The sequence below is a fragment of the Epinephelus moara genome, chromosome 9 (genome assembly GCF_006386435.1).
Source record: "Epinephelus moara isolate mb chromosome 9, YSFRI_EMoa_1.0, whole genome shotgun sequence".
NCBI lineage: Eukaryota > Metazoa > Chordata > Actinopteri > Perciformes > Serranidae > Epinephelus > Epinephelus moara.
Genome location: NC_065514.1, coordinates 35,338,519 through 35,353,124, shown reverse-complemented (window position 1 = coordinate 35,353,124; position 14,606 = coordinate 35,338,519). Strand labels below are relative to the sequence as shown.

Genomic DNA, 14,606 nt, shown 5'->3' with positions numbered 1-14,606 from the left:
AAAAAAACAAGATATAGCATGTGTATGTAGCCTTTATAATGACTGTGCTATGAGCTTAAAAGTAAAGGCAGTAAAAATATCCCAAAAACGCCTAGGGCCCATAGGGTTAAATTGGATGCCAGCCGGCCCATAGATGTTGGGCCTGTTTCAGGCAGTCACCTGCATTGTATTGTTCAGCAGAGAGACATCTGGACTGTGTCGTTTATTTCTCAGTGAGTATTCTACACTATACTCTTAACACAACATCTAGTCAACATCGGTGCTATTGCTATAATTTGGAAGGTATAGTATCATGTGTTAAGATTTAAGTATTTTGACACCCATGTCTGGGGCTGATGAGTTTCCGTGCACCGGTTGTTGTGGGCTGGGCCGAGTCAAAGTCCAGGGCTGTTTTTTAGTCCCAGTCCGCCCCTGAGAGAGAGGAGAGGCAAAAGAAAGGGTGTCAATATGTGACCCAGTTTTTCTCCAAGAAAGGTGGGTAATCTATAGTATGTGAGTGGTAGAAATTAACCTGTTAACTTAATGTCCATAGTGAAATAAGCTAGCTACAGACTAGTGTTAGCATACTTGCCAACATTGGGTTGTGAAAAATAGGGAGATTTTTTTCATCGGTGTATTGGCCCAAGGAACAAGGTTCCTTCGCAGGGTGTGTGTATAATTGTCGTCATTTCTTGCCTTGTATTTTAAACCTGATGAAGGAAACTTGTTCTGAAAATGTTGTTTCTTTGATATTCAATAAATGATTCTGTTTACCATTTAGGACAATGAAAAAATTAGCAGTTCTAATTGTTGAAATGAGTACCAGAAGGCTAAATAATAAGGCGGTTACACTGCAATGCATTTAGTATGCAGTATTTATTGCACATCAAATTAAAAAGTGTGTGCCACTGACTGTGCCACCCTCGGAGGAGTGTCACGCCAAGGCCACACCGCCCGCGGAAGCGCTGCGAATAGCCTCGAGGCGAAGCCAGTTTCCTTCCGGCGCACGTGTTAACCAGTTGTGTCATCCACACCAGCTGCGCCGCGCCGCGCAGCTCCATGGCTCCGTCCTTTCGGCGTCTGGTCTATTTTCTGCGCGAGCCGCGAGCGAATGTGTCAAGCCAGGTGACGGAGACAACAGCTGGGAGCAGAACCGCTTGTCGACCAGCGTGGAGAAATGCGCGTCTGATGTGAACGGAAGTGCTCCGGCTCGCGCGAGAATTTCGGTGCGCTGCGCTTCGCAGCACTTCAGGTGTTGCGTCAGCACGCGTCAGGTGTCTCTTCTATCTCTGTCTGGCCGCTGAACTGAGCGGAAGACCGAAACCAGTGAGTGACTTCTTCTTCTTCTTCTTCTTCTTCTTTTCTGGCAGTATCAACACTACTTGGCGTATCACTGCCTCCAGCGAGTGACTGAGTCACGTCACCGGCTTGCCTCACACGCGCAGGCAGGCCAGGGTTGCCAGATACTGCGACAAATATCCCCCACAATATTACTTGTTTCCTTCACTGTAAAATCGGGAGATTAGCGGGATAAATTACTGACCTGGAGCATCGCGGGAGATAGGGTTAAAAATTCATTCACATTAAATCAGTTGTCCCTGCCCCTTTTACCAGACTTTTAACCCCCCCACATCTCAAGGTGAGCAACATAGAGTGTGCCAGGGCTGATGTCAAAACCCGGAAGTTTAGCATCGCGCTGGTTCCCGGAAGAGAAAGTGAATGTGATTTTTGCATTGCGTTTTGGATTATGTCAGAAAATAAGCTCTGTGGCTAACACAAGTTTATGACACTTACAGGTTTTGTTCAGCGAGATAATCTTCACATATGAACACCTTTCATACCGCATTTGAAGCTTAAATGCGATCGCCAGAAGTAAAAAGCTAACGTTAGGCTTTAACGGACTACATGACTACTCCACGGTCGCATGACTCTTGACGTCACCGCCACTAAGCTTTCAACTGATTTCGGCCGCTTTATTTTAAAAACATTGTATAATGGGGAAATCGGACTGTTTAAGCTAAATAAGAAGCTGTAATGGCGGACTGCCAGCACTCTCGCCTGTTCGGGGGTGATGACGTTTAATGTCCCCGACAGGGTTTGTAGTCGTATTGAGCAACTTGTTAGCAACCGCCTTTTTTACGACACGTAAAAGCTTCAAAATTCACAAGTAGGGTATTTACTGACGTGTTTTATGTCGTAGAACAAAACCTGAAACTCGCTTAAGCTTTTGTTAACCACAGACCTTATTTGAGGCATTTTACCAAAATCCCATTCAAAAAACGTATTGACTTTTAGATGAGAGAACCGGAAGTGCTAAAAGCGCTAACGGAGTTCTGGGTTTACTGGCACACTCTATTGTGTTGAATGACATGCCAGTTAGCATGGGAGTCTATGGGAATTTCTCTCTTTCTCTTGCTCTTTTTTTACCATTACAAAAAAGAAAACAAAATATTTTTTGATGACAGAAATTCAAATGAATTATTTTTCCACATAATGATTATTATGAAACAAAAACAGCCTACAGCTGTCTGTACTGGATGCTGGACAGTTGGAAATATTAAGTAGCCTAACTCAGCCTGTATTAAAGTTACAGGCAATATTAAAATAATCCATGTAGATGCTTTCATTTAGATTGAATTATGGCTGTTAAAGCAACACTTACCTTTCTGGAAATTTTACACTTTTCTTTGTTTAGGTTAAAATGCTATTAATAAGCTGTTGGCACACTAAAATATAAGTGAATTCCACCAGAGATGAAAACCCATAATTATACCATTCTCATATGGCTCTAAGAAAACTCCGACCAATCACCGCATTCGGACCGAATGCAATGTTTGGTCGGAGTTTTCTCCTGTCCTGTCTGTCTTCCCCACGTGGAGGCCTCTGTCAGACGTAACCACTCACGTAACACCCCAACCAGATGCCAGTGTTGAGCTAAGGAGGCTAACACTACATAGAGCAGACAGGGAGGCTGCATCATCTGGTAAGCTCCATGGTGTATACACAAACAATTCATGGTGCTGTGATGTGAAGAAGATCTCCCAGTTCTGCTCTCAGGATGTGGAGTTTTTGACTGTGAAATGTCGACCCTTTTCATCTTACTATTGCACTATATGTTCTTTCTTGTATGTTACACAAATTGTTTTTAAATGTTTTGTTTCTTTTTGCTTGGGGTATGCAAAAATGTCAGTTTGTTTTTTGTGCTGCGCATAAAAATAACAAATAAAGAAGTTAAGTTCAGTTCATAATGTTATATATGACAACACAGCATCCAGTTGCTAATGGCTAACGTTAGCCTACTGTAGCGTAGCCTCTGAAACATTAATATTATCTTCCTTGTGCGTTTCCACTTACTAGTAACGTTAACATTACTATCTAACGTTAGCACTGTAACCTTATTCTAAAACTCATCAGTCATCACTGACTTGCATTTGTAACGTTACACTCACCCTCCTCTTCCGGCTTCTAACGTTACCATGCCAACGCCTACGTCTATCATAGACATAATGAGGACGTAATGGAGGAGGGGGGAGTAGGCCTTTGGAGGGAGGTGGAGTTGCAGGAGGAGGAGGATGGGACTTTGGAGGGAGGCGGGAGTTGTGGATGTTCAAATTTTTTCTAAGTGCTGTGTGAAATGCAAGAAAGGTAAGACTTGCTTTAAATGACATCTATAGAGACTTTATTAGTCTTATGAAGGGCAATTTATTTGAGCAGCTTGCACACACACACACACACACACACACACACACAAAAACAAAAACATGTATCTAATTTATACACTCTAGTGGTGGTGATACAGAACTGTAGGCAGGGCGTAAAATTAACATTTTACCTCATCTGCCATTGGCTAGTAACCTCCAAAAATTTACCGGCCAAACATATTTTCACCAGCCAAATAAAAAAAATTGTGCCTTATTTGACGAAAAATAATTACCTTACGTTTTTAGTATGAAAATCCAACTTTAGGAAAATCCAACCCTGTCCTCTGTGTTTCTTTGGCATGCTTGCGGCAAAGGCTGCAGTAGTAGTATCACGATAACACGGCAAAAGTGAGGCAGATGTGCCTTTTGTCATTTATAAAAAGATAAATCACTTTTCTATAATACCTCAATGATATTTCAATGGAATAAATTACTTACTGACTTATTCATACTTCAAAAACAGCATCAATAAGTGATTAACATAGGGGGGGATCAAAATAAAATAAAAATCAACCAGCCACCCTCCTCCCCTGACAGTCCCTCCATAAGTAAAGAACAGTCCCTAAATTGTGGTGAGGTTTGTGGAAATGTGAACGGCTCGTTTGTCCTCTGACACGCCACATACTGTACCTGTGTACCGCCACGGCTCGGTTGTCCAGGTACTACTGGGCAGTCATGACACCAAGGAAAGAAGAAATTACTGGACCTGGAGTCGGACTTAGTCGGAGACGGCCGGTAAGCCATTATCTTGCGCCGCAGAGCACTATGAACCTCCGCCGCGTTCCTGTCTGTGACCCCCGTTCAACCCACAACCTCCAGGATTCGCATTTCCTTTCTGCTGCTGGTTGAAACGTGATAATAGGGGCGCCCCAGCGCCCACTCCATTAACTTGACGTGGAAATGAGCGGTAGTCTAGAAAACTGGTTTTCTGTTGTTGTTGTTTTGTTTTTTTTCGTGGGTGCTCGTGCGCCCTCACATAGATTGCGCCCTGGGCGGTCGCCCACATTGCCCATAGCAAAAACTGTCCCTGGACACAGCTGGCAGAAATGGTCGAAGCACATAAAAAACCCACATGCAATTCAAAATTTTCCATCGGTGTGTGTTTTTGTTTTACACGGCAAACTCATTTTTTACCCGCCATTGGCGCTTGGCGGGTGTTAATTTTATGCCCTGACTGTAGGTAATTTGGGTCAATGTTCTGTAGGAGTTAGTGTTGTTCATTTATTGGTATATGGCATAATTTAATATACACTACATGCATCGTGTTCAAAAATCTGCTGTTTTCATTATTTTGATTGAAAAGTTAATGTATACTAGTCCATACCCATTGGTAGCTTTGTCACCTTCTGCCAATCCTCAATGCCTATGTGCAGTTTCACACAGATTGACCACGTCAGTAGGGCTGGGTATCGGTACTCAATACCTTTCAGGTATCGACCGAAACAACCCAGTACCAAGTAGTATCGAAACTGCGCCTGTCAAACGATACCTACAATCGGTTCTTTTTGTACCCAGATCTAGAAAAAATGACTGTTTCTATGGTTTTGCTCGCAGCCAATCACCGCAAGCGTTCTTTGATTCAATGTGCTGTGTGATTGGTCCACCACTGCAACAACAACAGTTTGTATGGCGGTGAAGCGGGTTGAAGCCGTGCGTGCTGCATCTGTGGCGGAGTTGGCTGGTCAGCGTTGCAAGATGCCAGCAAAACGCTCAAAAGTGTGGCTGTACTACACGCCTGTGGCGCCTGGTACAAATAAATGCATAAAATGCAGTAAGATTATTTCGGGGAAAACCAGGAATACGAGTAACATGATAAAGCACCTCATCAAACACGGAGAAAACTTCAAGGTGGAGAACTGCACGGTGTTTACGAAGCCGGCTTCTTCAACACCAGCATTGTCGTCTTCTCAACAGGACACGGCGCAACTGTCGATAACTTCAGGTAATATATAAATGGTTACTAGGCTAACAGTACTCATCCTTTGTGTGTTAAAACATTTATTGTTAAGTAAATCGTTTTGGGCATGTTGTAGGCACGTGTGCTAACGCTAGCTTGCTAGCTAATTTTTACGTAATTAGCAAGTTAGAACCCTACTCAGTCACATCTGTCAATGCTTTGTTCAGTGGTTACCGGTAGTTTTAGCTTCTGTAGCAGCTTAATTACTTACTTACTATGTTAAGGTCCAACTACTACGACTACTACTACCACCACCACCATCACTGCACCGGCTGACGTTGCCAGAGACTCTAGCAGCAGCCTTGATCTCACACCATTCACGTTAGCTGCAAGATCGCAGATGACAAGGGAGAGGAAGGAGGAATGCCACAGTAAAGTGACAGCATTTATTGTGAAGGGGCTTCAGCCATTTTCAACAGTGGAGTCACCTTGGTTTAGGTAAGCCAGCCAGCATAGATGGTTGTAGCTCACTCACTTATGCTCAGCAAATAGAAGTATTCAACAACTAATGCTTTGAGACGAAACATTTAAGATGCTCTGTGTCCTGTGTTTTACTTAGAGAAATGGTTGCTGCCCTTAACCCATGGTATCAAACGCCATCAAGAGACATGGTCTCCGAACTTACGGTTGGCAGCCGACGAGGCAGGACATGCTAACGTGAGGTCCCTGGGCCAACCTCAACAGTTTTTGCTACTATTTTGCTAAAACCACACTTTGGAAATCTTTGAAGTAAACGTCGCCTGATAACGGTGTATGACACAGTATAACTTAAGGAGAAAGAAAGGCACTCCGTCATCGACTAAACCGAAAGTTACAGCTGGACCTCCGTGCTCCACAAAGATGGCGTCCGACTCGGGGAAAAGGCGAAAAACTTTCTCTTGAGATGGTNGTTAGAACCCTACTCAGTCACATCTGTCAATGCTTTGTTCAGTGGTTACCGGTAGTTTTAGCTTAGACCTCCGTGCTCCACAAAGATGGCGTCCGACTCGGGGAAAAGGCGAAAAACTTTCTCTTGAGATGGTAATGATCGCCATTCGAGAAAGCAAGGAAGAGTTGTCGAAGCAAAAAGACACAAAAACAACTACCATCCAATCCTCGCTAACTAAAATAGATGCTGCACTCTCAACGTTAGCTGACCAAGTCAAGGAAATGGAGGGACGGATATCTGCTAACGAAGACAAGATGCCACCACGCACGTCGAGAAACTGGAGAAAGAGGTGAAGTTTTTGAAAGACAAGGTGGATGACTTGGAAAATAAGAGCCGGCGTAATAATATCTGGATTCTTAATCTCCCTGAAAAAGCTGAAGGCTGCAACGCAACTGGATTATTGACCGAGTCAAACCTGAACTCCTTGGCGCTGCAAACTTTCCCAGTCCCATCTCCTGTGACAGAGCGCATCGCCTGGGCAGGCTTCCCAGTGACAGCAGCGAACCGAGACCCATGATTGCAAGGCTGCTTAACTTCAAGTCCAAAGAGCAGATTGTGCGACTGGCCAGGCAAAAAGGAGAGATTCGCTATGAAACCACCAGGATTTACATATTTCCCGATTGCAGTCTGAGCCTGCAGCGCCTTAAAGATGCCTTCAAGGATGTTAAGAAAAGCCTGCGGGAGAGAGGCATCACTTATTCTCTGCACCATCCAGCCAAACTCCGGATTATGCATCAAGGAAACACCAAATGGTTTACCACACCAGATGCAGCAGTTGATTATTTGAAAACTTTGGACAAAGACAATTGAACGCCTTATCTCTTATTATAATGATAGGAGCGCCAGGATGCCCTGACATTTCACACACTGACTGAGTGACTCCTATTTGAGCTCAACTGACAGGGTGCAGTGATGCTGAGATGACGGTGCGTAATTCTGGAGAGGACAATCCTTGAACTTATACTTAGTATGCAGCAGATCGCTAGGAAGCCACTTTGAGGAGATATAAGTTTCAATCTATAGACAATGCCCATTTGTTGTTTTTATGGAGAAATGTTGTTATTATGCAACTGTTTTATAATTATTACTGTCGGACACCCCGAAAAGTTTGTTGCTTGTTGGGTCGTAAACTGATAACCTGGGCACAATATCTTCTTACGCTTTGCACAACCAGCTGAGGACGTCACGCTTTAATTATTATGTGCAGCTTTGACTTTGTCCCTATTACATCTACTGGACTGTTCATTCCTGGATAACAGGACTAGAGTGAAAATACTGAGCTTTAATTTCTGTATCCGTATTGTTTTTATTTATTTATTTTGTGGCTCATCAGTGCAGTGAATTTCATTATACTGGTCTTTGTTTAAATGTACTAAATTTACTTTATGCTTTTCAAGTACTGCTAATCAATAACTCACAATTCATGCTACATTTAGAATTTAAAATACATTATGGGCAAACAAGTACTCTAATCAAAATATGTCATTGTCTAACAATGTTTACTAATCATTTGCATATACTAGCACTATTTATGTTATATTCAGGTGTCAAGCGCTTGCAGTATATCCTTTGTCACTTACAATTATAAAACAGAATCCTTTAATAATGTGGTTTAATGCTCAATTTTGTTACTGTTGAGAGCTCTTGTCAAGTTCAGAGAGAGTAGCCTACCCACAGGGGATGTTTAGTCTGTGGGGTGTTTATGGGTGGGTTTTATTTGGGGTAATGGTATGGTTTTGTTTCTTAGTGACTCTCATTCTTATAGTACTCACTTTATCCATATGTTTTGAGGTACCCATTTTTATTTTTCCTTATTTTAATACTTATTTCATCTATCTAAGGTATGACTAGTCAACTTAAAATAATTTCTCTGAATGTGAGAGGGATTAACTCTCCAATCAAGCAGAAAAAAATCCGTACATATTTAAAGGGGCATTCTATTGATATATCATTTATCCAGGAGACTCACCTCTCTGACACAGAGCATATGAAGCTAAAAAAAGATTGGGTTGGACACGTCTATTATTCTTCGTTCACAACAAAAGCAAGGGGAGTTGCTATATTGATTAATAAAAAATTGAGGTTCAAATTGTTATCAACAGAAAAAGACAATAATGGCAGATTTATTTTAGTTAACTGTGAATTGAATGGGATCAGGCTCTCGCTAGCTAATGTATATGACCCAAATCATGATGATCCTGCTTTCTTCAACGATTTGATATTAAAACTTGCATCAGCAGTGGGTCAACCTTTGGTCGGTGGTGACTTCAATCTGGTCTTAGATCCGACAATAGACCGATCCTCACCTAAAACGTTTAACCGTTCAAGAGCAGCGTCAATTTTGGACCAAGGTATGAAGGATATGGGACTGTGTGATGTTTGGCGTCAACTAAACCCAAATGTAAAGGACTTTTCCTTCTTTTCAAATGTCCACAAATCCTACTCCAGAATTGACATGTTAGTAACACCTCAAAGTATGATTCCTAGGATCGCTGAATGTTCTTACTTAGCGGCTATACTATCTGACCATAACCCATTAAAGATGTCTTGGGAGGTGGATACCACACATCAACCATCACATAATTGGAGATTTAAAACATATATGTTAAAGGATCCCGAATTCATGAAATTTATGAACGGCCACATTGATTTATTTTTGGAAACAAATTTGAACTCCTCTTCCCATGCTAACATATGGGAGGCCTTAAAAGCATATATGAGAGGGCAAGTCCTTTCATATACCACTCATAAGATAAGAGAGAAAAGAAAAACCTCTAGAGGTAGAAATTAGAAATCTTGAACGAGAATACGCTCATACAAAAAGCGAAGTTACATGCAACACACTGACTTCAAAACGGATCCAGTATAACAATCTGTGTACTAATAAAGCTGAGGCGGCCATGGCTAGAACACACTATCACTATTATGAATTCGGAAACAAAACTGGTAAACTTTTAGCATGGCAAATCAGAAAGGAGGAGACTGATAGATCTATACAATCAATTATTGCAGATAACGGCAGTACCCTTGTCAACCCACATGATATCAATCAAGAATTTAAGACGTTTTATGAAGCACTATACAAGACTGATCACGTCACAGAAAATACCAACACATCTCATTTATTAAGTTCAATAACTCTGCCTAAACTAAATCCTGACGATAAAGACTTCCTTGACGCCGACATATCTGAAAAAGAAGTTCTCATCGCCATGAAGACCCTACAGAACAACAAAGCCCTGGGCCCAGATGGCTTCCCCATTGATTATTTAAGGCTTTCTCTGATAAACATTTAACTACCTTAACAAATATGTTCAAAGAAGCACTGACTAATAAAACTCTCCCAAGCTCTCTAGAACTGGCAACAATAACATTGTTGCCAAAACCAGGCAAAGATTGTCAAAAATGTACTTCCTATCGGCCCCTTAGCCTCCTTAACTCAGATTACAAAATCCTGTCAAAATTATTTGCTCTGAGAATGGATGACATTATCCCTAAAATTATAAACGCTGATCAGACCGGCTTTGTTCGAAACCGACATGGAGCAGACAACATTCGGAGATTCCTCCATATAATGGAAGCAGCCCACATGTACAAAGACCCCATGTTAATAATGTCGATGGATGCGGAGAAGGCATTCGACAGGATCGAACCCAGTTTTCTTTTGCAGACTCTTAAAGCAATGAATTTTGGAGACTGTCAGGCCTGGGCTAGAAGGAGGACTCAGATGCAGAGTGGGATCAGATAAACAGGCTTTTATTCTGAAACTCTAAAGCTCTTGACAGAGTGACAAAAGAATAGGCTGTGAAAAATTACCTATCTAAACTGGATCTGAGCAGACTAACAAAGAAACAAAACACTCCGAAAATGGAGGAAAATAAACAAACTCCTAATAAAACAAAACCACTCCAAAGGAGGGAAACTCAGACTAGAGAAAAGGGTTACAACAGAAAATCACTCCACAGGAGGCAAACCAAAACTACAATCTAACTGCACTACAAAACTAGGCTATGACAAAAAATCACTCCAACGGAGGAAAGCAAAACAGCTATGAAACAAAACTACACTACAGGAAAACTACAATCTAACTGCAATACAAAACTAGGCTATGAAAAATGTACAACACAAAATCACTCCAATGGAGGAAAGCAAAACAGCTATGAAAAAAAACTACACTACAGGCTGAGCTGTGAAACTTACCAAATTAAAGATCACTCCAACGGAGGAAAGAAAAGGCTATAAACATAAACTGCGAGACAGAGCTGCGCTATAAAACTATCAAACAAAAAATCACTCGTAAAGAGGCAAAAGAATACAGAATTACCAACAAGAGATCACGACTTGGACGAGACGAGGGCTGTGGCAAAAGGCTGGGGTGCACGGTAGAACGAGACATTCTGGCACAGGACAAAGGGAGACGCAGACTATAAGACACATGAGGGTAATGGGGAACAGGTGGACACAATCAGGAATCAGGGGACACGATCAGACCGGTGACACATGAGGAAGGGCAAGTGACCTGAAACGAGAGGAGAGTTACTTTTCAAAATAAAACAGGAAGCCACGAAACAAAAACCCAGAACGAGACAAACCTCACCGCTGCGTGACAGTGACAAATTTATTCAGTATATTGAAACACTTTTTAACAGCCCTAGAGCACAAATTCTAACTAATGGAGTCCTGTTGGGTGCCTTTCAGTAGTCCAGAGGCGTCCGCCAAGGCTGCCCAAGTTCCCCGCTGTTGTTCTTAATAGCTATTGAACCATTAGCTATTGCCATTCGCTTTAACATCACCATTAGTGGTATTAAATTTGGCGCTACTGAGGATAAACTAGCCTTGTACGCTGACGACGTTTTAGTTTTCTTGTCCGACCCATCTAACTCACTTCCCTCCCTCATGCAATGCTTTTATCAATACAGCACTGCTTCTGGATACAAGCTAAACCTTTCAAAAAGTGAAGTTATGCCATTTAACATAGAGAACAATAATATTAAAAACCTAGCTAAGCCTTTACAATGGTGCCCAAATGGGTTTAAGTACCTAGGCATAGAAATGAGAAAATCCACTGACAAAATTCTCAAAGACAACTATATCAAATTAGTAGACCAAGTTAAATTGGATTTACACAAGTGGAGAGATCTGCCATTATCTCTAACTGGCAGAGTGACTTTAATTAAATTGAGTATTCTCACAAAATTTTTGTATTTATTCCACTCTGTTCCAATTAAAATTCCGAAAAGTATGTTTAGAGAATTAAATAAATACATATCCAATTTCATATGGAAAGGTAGAGCCTCCAGAATTAAATTTTCATATCTCCAGGCCCCATATGCCAATGGAGGATTGAATGTACCCAATTTTAGATCATCTTACCTTGCAGCCCAATTCCGTTCAGTCTGGTGCTGGTTGCATAATAAGGACAATGAGACCAGGTGGCTTTCCATTGAACAACATTTATTGAAGGATGTACCCTTGAAGACTCTTCCTTTCCTACCCTGTAAAAAAGCGCTTCTGAATATTACCAAAAACCCCATAATTTTGAACTCCTTTGCTGCTTGGCAAGAAGCTCATGCTACTATTGACTTAAACACCACATTTCTTTGGAAAACTCCTCTCTGGGACAATCCCAGCTTCCCACATCTGATTACAGACGGAACTTTAAAAGCTTGGGTTAACAGCGGCATAAAAACAGTTGAAGATTTATACGGTAAAGATAACTTTATCAACTTTTATCAATTAGCTCAAAAATTTAAACTGCCAAACCATAATTTATTCAAATATTTCCAAATCAGAGACTGGGTTCGCAACAGCTATACAGAATTTCCGAAAATCCCACCAGATTCCCCACTTGAAAGTTATCTGCTTAGTAAAAGCCTGCATTCTATGAAAGGACTGATATCTGCTATTTATACCATCTTAAACAATAACCTTCCAGTCTATAAGAAGAATGACAAAAAAGTAAAATGGGAATCGGATTTGGAATGCATTTATGACGATGCTGAGTGGTGTAATATCCGAAACATGTATCAGACTATCTTAATTTCAACCAAACATAGACAAATGCAGTTCAATATTCTCAATAGAACCTATTATACACCTCATAGATTACACAAAATATTACATAATGTTTCTCCCAACTGCCAAAGATGTAAAACCTGTGTTGGAGACCTACTTCATATGCTCTGGTGTTGCTCCTCTCTGAAGGAATTCTGTGTTTTGTATTGTTGTTTTTCTGTTACTTTCTGTCATGTAAAATGGTAAAATGGCAATTTTGTCAATAAAAATATCTTTACAAAAAAAGGGACGTGCTCTCTACCACACTGATACCAGCGTGGTAAGCCGTAGAGAGGGAGAGAGTGCAGGCTGAGTTGGAGGAGACTGAGCATGTGGCGCTTATCTGTGATGGTTGGACCAATGTAGCCCAAGATCACTACATTGCAGTCACTGTCCACTTTGCTAAGGGAGGTCAGCTGCAAGAAAGGGTTCTCCACACTAAAGCTGTAAAGCTGTTGTTGTTGTTGTTGTTGTAGTAAATCACTAAAAATACATTATGAAAGGTCTAACTCTGGTACTGGCATATTATTTTTCTCCCACAGGATGAAAACATCAGGATGTTCCTGGAAGAGGCCACATCACTCGACCCCAGGTTTAAGACCAAAATCCTGGATGCTGCCGTTTGGTCTAGGTTGGAAGAGAAGGCGTGCGGCGAAAACTCTGAACAGGTTTGCTTCATTTTGACTATTGTTACTGTACTTTCTGAGATGAAGATGAAGTATTGATTATTGAAATGCCACACAGAATAGTAATATAAAACTGTATTAACATAGCATGCACTGGAAATCGATGAAGATGGAGAGGACCAACTGGACGAGGGGATGGAGGAGGAAGAAGAGGATGAAGAGGCTGCATCTATGGAGAACACAACACATATAAGCTTTCCATAATACTTACCATTCATTACTTACTCATCTCTTAAATAGACAAACCTAAGCACTTAGCATTAAGATGATCAGTGCTTAAGTGCTTTCCTCTGGTTTAGTCTCACTTGTTTTTTTCTCTCTTAATTTTTACCTTGATACTTATCTTTATAGACTGCTGTGACTACGAGCCACTCCATGTCTGACTCTGCACTGGAGGAGCTGTTCGCTGAGGAGGACCTGGCCCTTAAAACCATCCAGGCAGTGTCACTCCTTGACCAGTCAGAGAAGGCACGGAAGGAGCTTGAACTCTACAGAGCTCTACCTATGTTGGTTGTGATGTTAAAATTACACAGCCCAAATAATACTTCGTTGTACAGGTTTGTACAGTTATTCAATAAATATTTGAGCACTTTCAAAATGTATTTGAGTAAAAATCTTTTGAATGGGGAGGAGTGGTGACATTTACGCAACTGATTGCTTTCTATTCACATGATTAATATCGATTGAAGTTTAAAAAAAAAAGTATCGAATGAAGTACTCAGTTGGTATCGGTATCGTTTTAAGGGTACTGGTATCGGTACTGGTATCGAAAATTTTTAAGTGATACCCAGGCCTACACATCAGTGAATAGAAAAACGTGGGACAGACAGAATGACTGACTGACAGAATGACACACTGACAGTTTCCATGATTATGTACAGCATACCATACCATGACTTAGTCATACCAAAAATTAGAAAAACAACAACAAAACATTCGGCCACAGGGGGAGCCACAGTAATCGGTTGCATTTTAGCCATTTTTAAGCATTTTTCTGTTGTTATAGCGCCACCCAGTTGCCAATTAGAGTTAAATTTCTCCAGTCACCTTGAGGTGCCCTGTTCTACATATCTACCAAGTTTAGTAAAAATCGATATGGCAGTTAGGCCTAGATAAGAAATTAGCTCTCTATCGCCCCCATTTTGTTTGATCGGGTCAATAATGGACGGGTCCCCTCAGATTATGTGTGGTCATATGCCTACAAAGTTGCGTGGTGATCGGTGAAACCCTTGAGATGTTATACACCTTTATGTGATGAGCCACGCCCTCCGCAATACTCATTGCCTTATAGAAGCTCAGTT

At 41.3% G+C, this 14,606-nt stretch overlaps 1 protein-coding gene across 1 annotated transcript in view; it reads left to right on the top strand.

The window, feature by feature from the left end:
* LOC126395993 (thyrotropin receptor-like) overlaps nt 1-13,509 on the top strand; it is a 38,692-nt gene extending 25,183 nt beyond the window's left edge. Inside the window, exons 11-12 of the mRNA XM_050053796.1 lie at nt 13,162-13,287; nt 13,393-13,509. Of these exons, the coding sequence (XP_049909753.1) occupies nt 13,162-13,287; nt 13,393-13,509 (243 nt within the window). The remainder of the gene's footprint in view (nt 1-13,161; nt 13,288-13,392) is intronic.
* Nucleotides 13,510-14,606: the final 1,097 nt, after the last annotated feature.